The sequence below is a fragment of the Meleagris gallopavo genome, chromosome 6 (assembly GCF_905368555.1).
Source record: "Meleagris gallopavo chromosome 6, MGAL_WU_HG_1.1, whole genome shotgun sequence".
Classification (NCBI taxonomy): Eukaryota; Metazoa; Chordata; class Aves; order Galliformes; family Phasianidae; genus Meleagris; species Meleagris gallopavo.
This window is the reverse complement of record NC_139409.1, coordinates 24,708,848-24,722,783: the sequence shown is the minus strand read 5'-3', so window position 1 is coordinate 24,722,783 and position 13,936 is coordinate 24,708,848. Positions and strand designations below refer to the sequence as shown.

The following is a 13,936-nucleotide window of genomic DNA, read 5'->3' as shown; positions in this document are numbered from 1 at the left end:
AACTTTTCTATTAACTTCAGTAGGATTACTTACTTATTTTATGTTAAGCACACTCATAAATCTTTGAGGCTTTGTTTTTTCTCTGCCTCAGATCTTAATCTGTAAAACAGGCACAGTGCTATGCAGGTTGTAAACTGTTACGGTCAGGAATTCCCAGCTCTGAGTCCTCTCTGGCTATATTTATTGACAGGATCTAGCACAATGGGACTCCGAATTGCTATGGGACTACCAAGTGCTGTTTTAAAATGTCAAAACATATATACAAATATCAAAAACAAAGCATGATCCCAGTGAATCTTTTACATCACACTCTAGATACAGCTTTGCAGTTCAGTTGCCACTTTTTCAAAGAGAGCGTTGGCTTTCTCCCTCATGTTTATGGCCACGTTTACTTACCCCACTGAGAATTCCTCTTTGTATCACCTACATATGCACATTCTAGTTGGTAAGAAAATGTGCAGCTTACTGTTTCCATTTCTAAATTTAATTGTGGTAACTTTGTGAAGAAGCTCGCTGAAGCAAGCTGTTTGGTTTCCTTGCTGTCACAGCGATAACCTTCTGTCTAGTCACAGAATGAATTTGCCCTGTGAACAAGGCAAACTAAAACAAGTGTGGGCCCAGCAAATGCTGTCACACTGATACAGACTGCAGTTTGGTTTTGAAAGGCACAGGCTTTGTTCTCTGCAGCTCACCGTGAGTAGGTGGTAAGAACGAAATTCATGAAAGTATTTCATAAAAATGCTGTGGCAATCTTTCCCAAAGCTTTCGTGAATCCAGAATTTCATAATGCAAGCACTGTCTATTTTACAGAACATTTTTGGTTGGATTTTTTTATGGTTAGGTTTTTTTGCTTTCAAAGTGGTGTTTGAGCTGCTCGTGCTGTAATGAAGAGACCCAGAGCGCAGCACCATGTGGGCACACTGCTCATCAGGTCTCAGCTCAGAAAGTCAAACGGAGAGGTCCAAGCAGCTGGGTGCCCCACAGTGCTCCACTCTGTGCTCTGCCAGTCACAGTGATGCATGCTCAAAGTGGTTTGTTCCTGAGCTCACTGGAGGCAATGAGCACTCTCCATTCATTGCTCTGAAATTAGGATTTGGCCCGGTTCTTTCAAGCTCTCATTTTATCCATTGCCATCCATGACATACAAAGCACTTTCCTGCAATACATATGCTTGCAAATGAAAGCATTACAGTTTTCTGTAGTTCTGTCCTCTGCCATTCTTCTCTTTTGTAATACAAGCAGAGAAAATGTCTGAAAAAGTATGTCACTCTGAAGTATTAATGCCATACTTTTTTTTATTTGAAAGATTAAACTCTTAAAATCACATTTTCAGGAGGTACAAGCTGGCCTGTAAGCCTTTGTTGCCTTTGCCTAGAACAAACGTATGTGAGCCTTCTGCATCCAGATTTTCAGGAAGTTTTAAGTTTCTCAGAGATACAGAGGATGTTTGTGGCTTAAAATTCCCTTTCTGATCTATGTGATTTTTATAGAAACACTCTTCTTGCTTCCTTTTAATAACACAGCATGGGACTTGAGCCCTTTATAGTCAACGCCAGATCAGAGTGATGAGAATAAGCTGTTAGAGGAAGGAAGGGTTTCTGTAACATAATGGCTGTTGCAGCAGCTCTCGGTATCTGACAGTGGTCTCAAAAGTGGAGAAAGTAAGGGGAGGAAGGAAGACGAGAGCAGATAAAGGATGTGAGAGTGTGAACTTGTAGAAAAAGAGGCTGAACAAGGAAATACTAGCAATTGTACAGATGAATATCTTGTTTCAGATACTGCAGAATTAGATATACGAGTTCCTTGAGGTGGATGGATAATTGACCAGGCAACACTTAAATGAGGTGGCATTGAAATAAGAAATAGAAGCAAGCTAATCACATCTGTATTCTAATCCTGGTGTTAGAAATATGACCTCCGGTCCTCTAAATGTGATAAAGCATAAGAATTTAAATACCTTAAACCACCAGGGACCATTTTTCCTATGTTTCTGTGGTATGCTGTCCCTAATTCATTTTGCCAGCCTGGCTCATCCAGCTTCCATAACTGTTGTTGTCATTATTATCTTGAGGTTATGTAATGTGCACGTAGGAACAATAAATTGTGAATATCCAGTTTCACTTTTTTCCACATAGTTGCTCTCTCCCTGGTGAGAAGATCCCTTACCATGAAGGATAACTAAAATACACCCAATTAAAACCCAGCTTTAAGTTAGCTGCAAGTAGTTCATCTAGAATTTAATTCTTCAGAGTGTTTGGCAACAAATGGTTTTTTTCAGAATGAATCATTTCATAATTCATTAAATAACCCAGGGTCACAAAATGCATTTGTTTCTGGAACAGTTGATGAAATAAGTCTTTGGAACTGTAAAAGTAAAGGAAGATGTAAAAAATGTTTATTATATGTAATATTTTTGCCCATGTGTAGCTGATGTTCCTCATTCTACAGCTATGGCTGACTTCATTAACATACTGCATATTAAGTGTGATTGGATTAAAGATACAAAAAAAAAAACCCAAGCCTGTCTTTCTTTAGCTAGGTTAAAGGTGTGGAAAGTGCAATTCCTTGAATCTGGGGATGAAGAAACTGATCCATAGATGCTCTGTTCTTAAGGGTGTTGTTTGTCTGCAGGTTACTGCTGATTTCTCATATATGAGGAAAGATAGAAAAGGCCGTAACCAAAACAGCACTGTGCTCCATCACCTGGTGTGAGCACTGTGCTGCTAGAGAGTGAAATGTCAGAGCTGACAAGGTAATTCTTACCACTAATGCTGCTATATTATTGAATTTTAGGGTGGGCAGCTAACAGTGGGAGCCCCCTGTCTGTACCACAGCCAGCACAGAAACCGAACAGCCTGAATGTGAACGCTAACAAGACACCAGTGAAAGGTGGTAAGTCATTTAGTTTTTGAGATGCTTTGCTTTTCCTCTTTAACTGTGACTTACATCTTGCTAGTTTTCTCACCTCATCTACCATAATAAAGCCTATTTTTATAGCATTTACACATCAAGGGTTTTGTTGCTACTGCTTTGCTCTCTCAATGTTGATTATATGTATAGTGTTTGTGCGTATGTTTTGTTCGTAGGCTTCAGTGCTGGTATGTCAGAAGAATAATGTACTGAGTAACAAGGGAGCTCACACTACAGTTTGTTCTGCTACTTCAATTTTGAGTCATACAGAAAAGCATCTACATGTACTTAGTGTAAGCTAAAGAGTGTTCTGAGGCTCTAGGCTATAATACAGGCTACTGATAAGACAGAAGAGCCGTTGTCATAAATTTCATTGATAACATGCATCATATCAGTAGTTGTCTTTATGAAACAGTTCCCTTGTGGCAAGTGAGCCAAGAGTATAGTCCTGCTATCTACTGAGACAAAGCCCTGCTGATTTTGACTAGGGTTTTTTTTGGATAGGGGAACCAGGAATGCACTGCATCCTTATTCCAGTTAGCAGCTTATTTTGTGCATTCATTTTCAAGCAGGAGCTATGTCAGATATGGTTAGTGCAGAAGGAAGGAGCATTGTGTATTCCTTCCCCTGCCTCCCAGGATTAAACAAATGACTGCTTTTAGCCTAGTAGAAAAAGACAGTTAAGATGTTTTGGGAACTGGTTGGGAAATCAATAAGATGTCTCAGCTGTAATACCTTCACCAAAAATATAAAGAGCATTCAGCTACTCTAAAATCTGTGTTGTGAAAGTGACAGGTTCTCTACCCTCGCAGACACAAAGATGGAATTAACGCCAAGCAGAGCATATTTTGTCCATAAATTCCTTATTTCACAAAGAATGCTTTCATTTAGTGTACAACATTATCTTCTTAGTAGAAGAGTGCATCTTATTTTGCTAAGAACGCAATGCCTGCTAAACGTGAGATCTCCAAAAAAAAAAATAATAATCATAGAATCATACAATATCCTGAGTTGGAAGGGACCTATAAGGATCACTGATTCCAACTCCTGGCTCCACGCAAGACCACCCAAAAATCAGGCCATATGTCTCAGAGCATTGTCCAGATGCTTCTGTAATTCTGGCGGGTTGGGGCCATGACCACATCCCTGGGGAGCTTGTTCCAGTGTACCTTCTCTATAGCAGCCAGAGTCACTTCCTCTTTAATTTGAAAATCTGCCTTACATCAACATCTGTATTTTGATGTAGACACATAGTATTCCAGCTGCTTTTGGTATTCAACATATTCCTGGTTCACATTTTTTTTTTAATATCAATCAAAAAATCTACCCTTATACTAGAAGCTGTACTTGAGACATGATTTATGATATTGTGTGGGGAATTCAGTCCTGTAAGATTGTAAGGTTGAAAGTAGAGTTTGCTTCCACTTAGCTTTTGCTTTTTTGCAGGCATGCAGGTGTACATACAAGTAGTCTCACACTCACAGGTACATGTCTCTGACTCTGGACTCAGGTGAAACTCATGAGCTTCAACAAATTCAAATGCAAGGTCTTGCTCCTGGATCGTGGCAACCACCACTATCAGTACAATCTGGAGGATGTTAAGCATAGGGCACAGCCCTGCTGAGGACTTAGGGGTACTGGTGGAAAGGAAGCTGGGCATGAGTCAGCAGTGTGCCTTCACAGCCCAGAAAACCAACCATATCCTGCGTTGTATTAAAAGAAGTGTGGCCAGCAGCGTGAGGAAGTGCTCTGCACTGGTGAGACATCACCTGGAGTTCTGGAGCCCTCAGTACAGGAGAGACATCGACCTGTTGGAGTGTGTCCACAAAAATGATCCCAGGGATGGAACACCTCTCCTGTGAGGATAGGCTGAGAGAGCTGGAGCTGTTCAGGTCAAGAAGAAGTGGTTTCGAACTAAAGAAGGGGAGACTTAGATTGGATATAAGGAAGAAGTTTTTTGTTGTTGTTGTCGTTTTGGTTTTTTTTACTATATGTGTGGTGAGGCAGAGAGGTGGTAGATACTCCATCCTTGGAGACATTTATGGTGAGACTGGACCAGGGTCTGAGTGACTTGTCTTGCAGTAAGTGTCCCTTTTCATTGCAGGGGAATTGGACTAGATGACCATTAAAGTTCCCTTCCAACTCAAAGGATTCTATGATTCTATGGAAATACCTTTCACTAAAGGTTGACAGAGACTATTTTTAATTGAAGTGTTCTGTACTTATCGTGGCAGGAGGTGTATAAAGTACACAGGCAGACAGACTTAAAACATTTGTTCTTAATGAAGTTCCATATTCTTTTAAAGGTGGTGTTTTAAAATGCAATCACTCATTCTGATTTTCTTGTCAGAAGTGCCCTTATTAATAAGGGAAACAACAGCATTTGTTTGACCTCAGCCGAACTTTCAGTCAGTTTCGTTTAGAAATAGCTGACAAGGAAGAACTCCAAGTTTGTACTTTTATTTATTTATTTATTTATTTATTTATTTATTTTTCCCCAGAACCTACAAGGAATCCTAAAGACTGGACTGCCTGGTTCAGTATCTTTGCTGACCTTGACCCGTTATCCAATCCTGATGCTGTTGGGAAAACTGATAAAGAACATGAATTGCTTAATGCATGAGTCAGCTGCCTATGGTAACTCACATTCTTCCATTCATCAACACTATTTTGGGGTTTAAAAAAAAAACTAAAAATTAGTATGTTGTTGTGAATCTTTAAAGTATGTGCCATGATAGCAAAACAAAATCCTCTTTTATATAGGTACAGTTACTTGCTCTTGTTTTGTATAAAGAGTTTGCATTTATTTTCTACATGGATTTACAAAAATGAGTTTAAGAATTAGGGCAGATTTCTTGCCAAATTAGATTATCTATCTGCTGAAACACTGTCTTTGCCTGAGGTGATGCAGAGCTAACACTGGAACGAAATACAAATTGCAAACTTATTTTTTTATAATGTTTCTTGAGTAAATTAAAAAAAAATAATGTAAGTGAGGAGGCTGCATTAGTCAAACATCTATTGCATACAATATATATACACGTATATATTACTGCTACATTTGGATGTCAATTAAATTTGTTTTGTGAGTAGTCACAGTGAAAAATCTGTGCTGGAGCTAATTACTGAGGAAATACGTTTGGGTCTATGCAGCCATGGAAATTTGTGCCCTTTCTGATTTAAATTCTTAGACAAACTGTACTACCAAAATGGCCAGAAGTCTTCTTTTCTGACTTTTTTTTCCATTGCACCAACAGAATTTGCACCTGTTTGCAGAAGTTTCTTGCAACTGATGATTTACCATGCCTTCAAAACATTCATATTTCTGTTCAGAGTATTTTTCATCAAATTTATTTCTGAAGCATGTGTTACTTTGAGCTTGTTGTGACATTAACTCTTTAATAAAATGATTTTCACAAGAAAGTCCTTTTATTCCCAGTGTTGTTTGAGTTGGTGAAGTGCTGTTGAGTTGGTATGTAACAAGCATCTGAAGATAACAGATGGCCAGTTTTTAGGCAGTACCTAATGATTACCATTACCTCACTTTGTTTCAGAATAGTACTGTGGTAGGATAATAAGAGAATGTGTCTTACTTGGTGAGACTACTCAGTGTCTCTTTCTCTCCTGACTCTCCCTTGATAGCAAAGGAAGGTACAAAGGATGCGTTAGCAGTTGCTTAATATTGCGAGTTGTGCGTGCTTGCTATATGTACTGTATAGGGTTTGCTTTGCATTTTATTATGTTTGGCCCTTTACATTTCAGCTGATTGTCACCTCGTAGCTGTATGCTCAGTTAGTTAATCCTTGCCTTGGGGTCTCTTAGATAACTAAGTACCCTCACTGTGCAACTCAAGGTGACTGTGTAATACAGAAGTTAGCCGAGCCGGACTGCCCCTCAAGCACAGTAGAACATGATCTGATGGCTCCACTGAGCAACATGAATGTGTATTCTAGCTAAAAAGCTATGTGGTACTGGTGGAAGGGTGAGCAGGACTGACTGGAATCCAGCTGGCTGAACTCTCAGCAAGTTTTGAACAGCTGTGTACAAATTTATAATGCTCAAAATCCTGCTTAAGGTGCCACATAGCTGTGAAGTCCAAAAATGGAAGATATTTCTGTTTTTGCCATTTATGTTGTTTATGTGTATTTTCATGTTTAGTGGATAGCCTGATCTTCTCTTTAGGGAGTACCCAGCACTGGGTGGGGCCATTCTGTTGTGCTGTCAGTAGGACATGGAAGCTCATGCAGACATGGATACCTGTTTGTGAAGGTCAGTATTTCCTGCTGTTTGGTAATGGCTCCTTGCTCAATAAGCTGTCACCTGTGGAGTCTCTCCTGAGATGTGTAACTTCCTGGGGCATTGCAAGGGAGCAGCCTGAGATCCTGACTTTGAGTACAGTCTGTGGCAGTAAGGAAGGCATCTGCAAAGACTATATTTGTCTTGATACTTGTTAGAACACTTATGGACCATCTATTCTAGCTAATGGCTAAAGCAGTCCTGATTAAAGCAAAGGTGAGCTATACTGACTTCAAAACAGCTCATTTACTGTACTTTGAGTTAGAAGGAAATAAGACTCAAAAAATTCTTGAGTTTTTTTGGCCACAGATTGATAGGCTTCCAGGATGCTTAAAACAAACAAACAAAACGCTCCTGTCTTGATTGGGAAAATTGAGGACATGGCACAGGTTCAGCTAAATGTGTTCTGAATCCTCATCATGTTTTAGATCATACCTTTTATATGACAGAATCCACAACTGCAGGTTTTCCCCCTAAACTGCAATACTGATCAATTCATGTTATGAATCTTCCTGTATTATATCTTTTTAAAATTAAAGTTAGCTTTGAATTTTTAGCTTTCTGCCTGTGCCATTTTTCACACTTTTAAATGGAAGAAGCCAGAGGTGTTTAATATATAACTGCTTTTCTTTAAGCAAAATTGAAACCCCTATGTACAGTGTGTTATTATCGTGACCATTTCACTTAAGAAAATAGGAGCAGACAAACGAAACACCTTGCAGAAAGGCATTTTTTGATGGCAGAAATCTTAATTGCAGAGTTGGAAGCAATACTTCACTGATCATAATGCGTATGGTATGTGCTTGTCTACAGCCTGGGCTGCAGAGCAACTCCATGCCACAGTGCCATTGTCAGAGGATTTTCTGTGATGTGTCTACAGGCTCAGCAGTAATTGGGACATCAGGGTAGCTAATCATTCTGGCAAAATTATGCGTTGATTGTTCTACACACGGAATGTTCATCTTGATTTAATATGCTTCATTCCAAATGCATATTCTTGTTTTGTAGCGGATTGTCTTAAAATAAAAACAGCTGCAGAACCCCTATGGCGGATGAAAACAGTGGTAATTGATTAACTGTCTTCATCAGGAAGTTTATTAAAGTTGATATAGTGGATTTTGATGAGTCTGGGTTTTTACAAATCCAAGAGCAGTTATTTCAGGGGGGTTGGAGTGTGCACCTTAGGAGATTGAATAGCTTATGGAGAGGACTAACATGGAACCCTTTCTGACCTCCATAAGTGATCAGAATTCAGTTCTAGCATCATAGAATACAGTGCAGCTTGTTCCCTTCTGTTCTTTCCACATGCAAAGCTCCAAGAGGGGAGCTTATAAGGAAAAAACCTTTTACAGTGAGGGTGGTGAGACACTGGAAGAGGTTGCTGGATATAAGGCCCTGGGGAACCTGACCTAGCTGTGGTGGCCCTGTTCATTGCAGGGGGGTTGGACTAGATGGCCTTCAGAGGTCCCTTCCAACTCTAAGAGTTGCACTCTTGTGCAGTTCTAGTCTTTTCTGGGTGATAAGTAACATGAAGTTGAGCCCTCGCTGCAAGCTTGGCATACTGTCTCATCTAGGATTTGCTGTTCCCACCCTCTGGAGCTCTTTGTTAATGCCTTATTTTTAAATAAGCCACCATAGGGGAAGGCAGGAAGCAGAGCAACAACGGGGCTCTCTAACAGCCAGGAAGTAGAGGGTTTGCCTCAGCTGAGAAGCAGCAATGCTGAGACAGTCTAGTGCTGCATTGGTGAGCTGGGCATGTGCTGTTGGGAGTGCTGTCCTCACTCAACATGTGAAAGAGGTGATTGTCCTCCTTTGCTCTGCCTTTGTAAGGCCCCTCTGAAGCACTGCATCCAGGCCTGGGGGCCCCAGCGCAAGGAAGATGGGGAGCTGTTGGAGTGGGTCCAGAGGAGAGCCGTGAAGATGCTCAGAGAGCTGAAGCACCTCTCCTATGAAGAGAGGCTGAGGGAGCTGGGCTTGTTGAGCACAGGAAAGAGAATGCTCCATGGAGACCTCATTGCAGCCTTGCAGTATCTAAAGGGGGCCAACAGGAAAAGCAGGAGAGACTCCTTATCCCAGAGTGTAGTGATAGGACATGGGATAATGGTTTTAACCTGGAAGAGGCTAATTTTAGATTAGGTATAAAGCAGTTCTTTACTGAGGGTGGTAAGGCCTTGGCACAGGCTGCCCGGAACAGTTGTGGATGCCCCATGCCTCGAGACATTTTAAGCCAAGTTGGATGGAGACCTGGGCAGCCTGATCTGGTGGGTGGTGTCTTCCCGTGGTGGGGAGTTGGAACTGAGTGATCCTGAAGGTCCCTTCCAATCCAAACTATAATTCTGTGATGCTGCTGAAGCGTGTATGAACCCAAAAGTACAGGCACAGAGCCAGGGCTGTACACAGGTGCCCCAGCAGCAGCACCCACCAATGGCCCAGCACAGGACACAGAGACCCAGGTCCATGGCTGTGTAATCATAAAATCTATGCCTCAGCCCTAGAGCAAATAACAGGAATTCTCAGTTTCTGCTACCTGCATGAGTTTAATTATTGGCCCTGTGAGTGCAGCAGCATTAATACGTGCCAAGCATGACCCAGGTACCTTTAGGGCAACTGAGGTGCACAGCAGACAAGGACAGCATAGCCTAGCAGGCCAGGCAAGGACAGCATGTTTTGTCCTTAGTAACCATCAGCCCTCCAGCACCAGGGCAGCCTGGCTGTGCCATCAGTCACTGTTCTACCTGAGTGTTTTATTAACAGTGTTCTCCTAAGCATTACCCTGACATTTCCCCTTATTCACTAATTATAAACCAGTCTAATATTCCTATTCAGTAGAACATGGAGGCTGCCACTTCCATGTAGCCACATATAACTCCCAGAAGTGAAGATAAGGCTCATTCTACCTGACAAGTGTTTACTTTAAGTTGCATTGAAATCTTTATGGGGGTAACGAACACTCCACCCAAATACATCAGGGGTAATGAAATGGCTGCAGACCAACCTCAGCCATTGGGTGCAGTAACTGAGCTCAGTCTTCCTTCTTTTATAACCAAAAGTCCCCAGAAACCTGCTCTGTAGGGTGTTGCTTTCATTTTGTACTTCCTCAGCTATTGACGCAGTAGGAAAGGCCCCAGTACAAGTGCTGGAAGCCATATGCTTCATGAACAGGCTGGAAATAATATGCTACACAATGAAATCATCCGCTCTGCCTCCACCTATGTCAGTAGATAACAGGTGGCTGAGGGAAACAAGTACATTGAACATAGCAGGAGCAGGATCCAGCAAATTTAAAAAGAAAGAAAAAACAAAAACCCTACTACTATCCCAAGTGCAATCCTCATTATAAATCCTTGACACACAAAATACAGAAATTAAATTCATTGGCCACTGAAGTAATAACTGCTGAGGCAGCTTCAAAATACCAAAGTCTGACAGAGGTAACCTCACCTATCTAAACCGGGCAGGGTTTGATTGCCGAATGCCTTCTATACTTCTAAGTCTCAGTACCCTGCCCAAGGCTCAGGTCCAGGGCCATCGCAGCACTTAATCCAAATGCAGGCCACCACCATCCCATCACCCACACCGTGGTCTGTAGCAGACACTTGCCCAGCTGTTAAAGAAGAGCTTGTAATGGCTCTGATCAGACAGAAAAGTTCACCCCCCACCCCCCCAAAAAAAAAAAAAGGGAGAGATGGTTGAGCCAGTGCACCAGAGCCAGCATGGCAGTGAGGGGCAGCAGCAAGTGACACCACAGCCTTCAGACAGGGCCTGTGGTCACCTCTACTTGTCTACAAACCACATGCAAGCAAAGCCTACCTGTGAGTGTGTGCAGCCATTACTGCTCTTCATGCAAGGAAATAACGGTCAAGAAAATCCTTAGATGAACATCTTCCCATCGCCCACCCCTACCCCTCCTTTCTCACTCCAACGCAGTGCACTTCATGGCTTTTGCTTTCATTTTGAAGAGAAGGAATGTGATCTGGGTACACTGGCTTTGCTGACCTTTGCTTCTTCTCAGTGTTACTGCTGCACTTTGAAGGCTGGAGGGACCTCAGAGTGTCTGTCAGTCCTGTAGCTACTGTTTAAGCAGTGGGAACTTTGCCAAAACAAAGTAAAAGGGAAACAGGATTAAAAAGCAAATAGAGACATTCAGGAAGAAAGGCTGCACTGCCTGCCTCAAATCCACCCCGTTCCTCCTACCCGCCCCGTGTTAACAGCCCACGCTGTTAGCAAACATTAAATGCAATCAGAAAACTCAAGAAATCCACAACGGGTCATTTTTCTACCTGAGATTTCAGGAACAGATTGAGCTGCCTGTCCAGGGGCTGCTTTTAATGAACAGTACATCTTGCCTGAAAGTGCTTTGAGTTCCCCCTCTGCTCACTGTGAATGCACAGAGTATCTAATAGAGGGCTTAATTGAAGTTGATGTACATTGTGTTGTTCTGTTTGTTGTTAGTTCTGTTAGTTGTTATCCAAGTGAAAAAAGGAAAGTGTTTTAAGATACAGGAAAGTGCTTTTATGGCCCTAAAGTAAGTCCTCCTGCTGTGCAGCACTGCCACAACAGAACACATTCCTTTCCATGGGGAGCACTGCCAAAACAAAGCAAGTTCATTTCCACAGGGGAGACATAACCCACGACAACTGGAAGAAGCCTCTTGTTCTCAGGGGGTATTCGAATCACTCTGAGATCTGCTGCAGAGACGACCCAGCAGGGCACAGTCACTCCTGGAGCGCACTGATAACTATGTGATGCAGTCAGTCAAGGAGCTGACCCTCAGCAGGGCCTCATCCCTACAAAGGAGGAAGAACTGGTTGAGAATGTGGAGGCTGAAGTCACCATGAGGCAGAGAAGTGTAGGGGGGGAAAAAAAAAAAGCAAAAAGCCTTTGGCCTCTTCAGGCACCTGCTTGGAACAACAACCTGCAATACAGCCCTGGAAGAGTCCAGGAACGCAGGCTGATTCTCAAGATCACCTCCTCTCAGCTCAGTGATAGTCCAGCCCAGCAAGCAGGAAATCAAGGCATGATAGCAGGAGACATGCATGGTTGAGCAAACTGAAACAAAAAATAGAAACAGCAGCAGGTGACCCTCTTCAACTTGAAGAATAGAAGGCGCAGTGGGATCTTATCCATGTGGATAAGTTTCTCAAGGGAGGCAGGGAGCAGGGTGCTAAAAACATGGAGCATGACTTTTCTCAGTGCTACCCGTTAACAAGAGAAGAGGTAGTGGACTGAAGTGCAGGGAATTCCATTTAAACATAAGAAATTCATCCTTTACTTTGAATGTGGTCAAACACCAGAGTATATTGTATGGAAAGATGGAGTTTGAATCCCTGCAGAGACTCCAAACCCAACTGGACATGGCCTGAATAAGGTATGCACACACACTGAAATGCTAAATATTTTTCAGAGCTTTCTCAGGAGGTGCAGTGAGTTATAGGCAATCCAAAGGAACCACCAAAACAGAGTAGGCATTTGTTTCTCTGCTTCCTGAAAACAAGACTTCATTTCCAAAGGCAACACCCTTTCCTCATTTTTCACAAGAGCAGCTTCTTCCTTCCCTACGTAACAAGCCCAACCATCTCACCAGTTGTATGGAAAGGGAGCTGTTCCTCCCCAAGAAACTTCTGCATCATAAAGCAGGGTAAGAAATTCTTATCCAAACAAAAATCTGAAAGGAGTAATTGCATCGCCCATCATCTCAGCACCAAACCTTAACGAGGGATCTACTCTTAGCTTTGTCCTCCTTGGAGAAAGAACCTCCTTCCACCAAAATCCCATAGCATCCCTGAGCAAACAGAACTTCCTAGCCAACAGCTGTACAAATCACTGCAAAGTTTAACTGCCCACCTCACTTCATGTATACACCAGAAGAAAAACAAAAACCACGACCAGGCCATATTTTTCTGCAGACAGTTATTAGAACAATTGTGCTTTGTTAACGAGCTTAGTCTGATCCAGGGAGGGATAAAAGATGACCAAACTTCCTGTTCTCCCAGATTTGTCAGCTCTTTTGCTTCTGAGTTTTCAGGCTACAGCTCAAGGCAGCCAATTTAACATCAGAACTTGTTACAACCCGAGATAACATTACAAGGTCTTAGAAAGAGAGTGATGTCTCTATCCAGCTTGATCCAATTGCTTGTTGTTGATCTGATTGCTCTTGTTATTATCAGTTTTATTTGCGTATTCACACACTTACATTGGAGGCCTTTGTTGTGTAAACACTATGTTCACGATCAGCATTTTCCTATCTGTCCTAATTGAGCGACGCATTATTTTTGTGACCCACTGCACTCTGAAAAGGCATTGCCCACTCACCAGTTTCTTCCAAAATTACAGCACTATGGAGGAGCTGACAGAAAGGAAAACAGCTCTAAAGGTAATCAACCACCTCTGCAGTGCCAGAGGCTTCAGTCCATTGTCATACAAACAAAAAGCCTTCAGGAGCCAGAAATTATCTTCACATAATATTCCAGATCATTTTAAAAAAAGAGATAATTCCCTCATTTATAAATATTTCAGGATGCCATTTTTCCAGCAACATTCAGGTAGTTAAATACCTCTTTAAAGTCTTTAAAGGTCAAAAGCCCAACATAGCCATTGCGTTTGTCTTCTGTAATCTACACAATAGTAACAATTCACCTCTATAGAACTGATTTTTCTTTGAGCACAGTCTTGGTAACATCATCTCATTAAACACACCATCTTTGAAAACCCACCTCTGTGAGGGGGCCCC

At 42.0% G+C, this 13,936-nt stretch overlaps 1 protein-coding gene across 6 annotated transcripts in view; it reads left to right on the top strand.

Annotated features, from left to right (window-relative positions):
- The window catches only part of ICA1 (islet cell autoantigen 1), a 68,406-nt gene extending 62,073 nt beyond the window's left edge, over window positions 1–6,333 (top strand). For 4 of the 6 annotated variants that reach the window (XM_085227494.1, XM_085227497.1, XM_085227498.1 and 1 more), the window contains 2 exons: window positions 2,794–2,892; window positions 5,412–6,333. In XM_085227494.1, the coding sequence (XP_085083620.1) occupies window positions 2,794–2,892; window positions 5,412–5,533 (221 nt within the window). In that variant the 3' untranslated portion in view covers window positions 5,534–6,333. The remainder of the gene's footprint in view (window positions 1–2,793; window positions 2,893–5,411) is intronic. The other 2 variants (XM_085227495.1, XM_085227496.1) reach the window with 2 other exon arrangements.
- The last annotated feature ends 7,603 nt before the right edge of the window (window positions 6,334–13,936 follow it).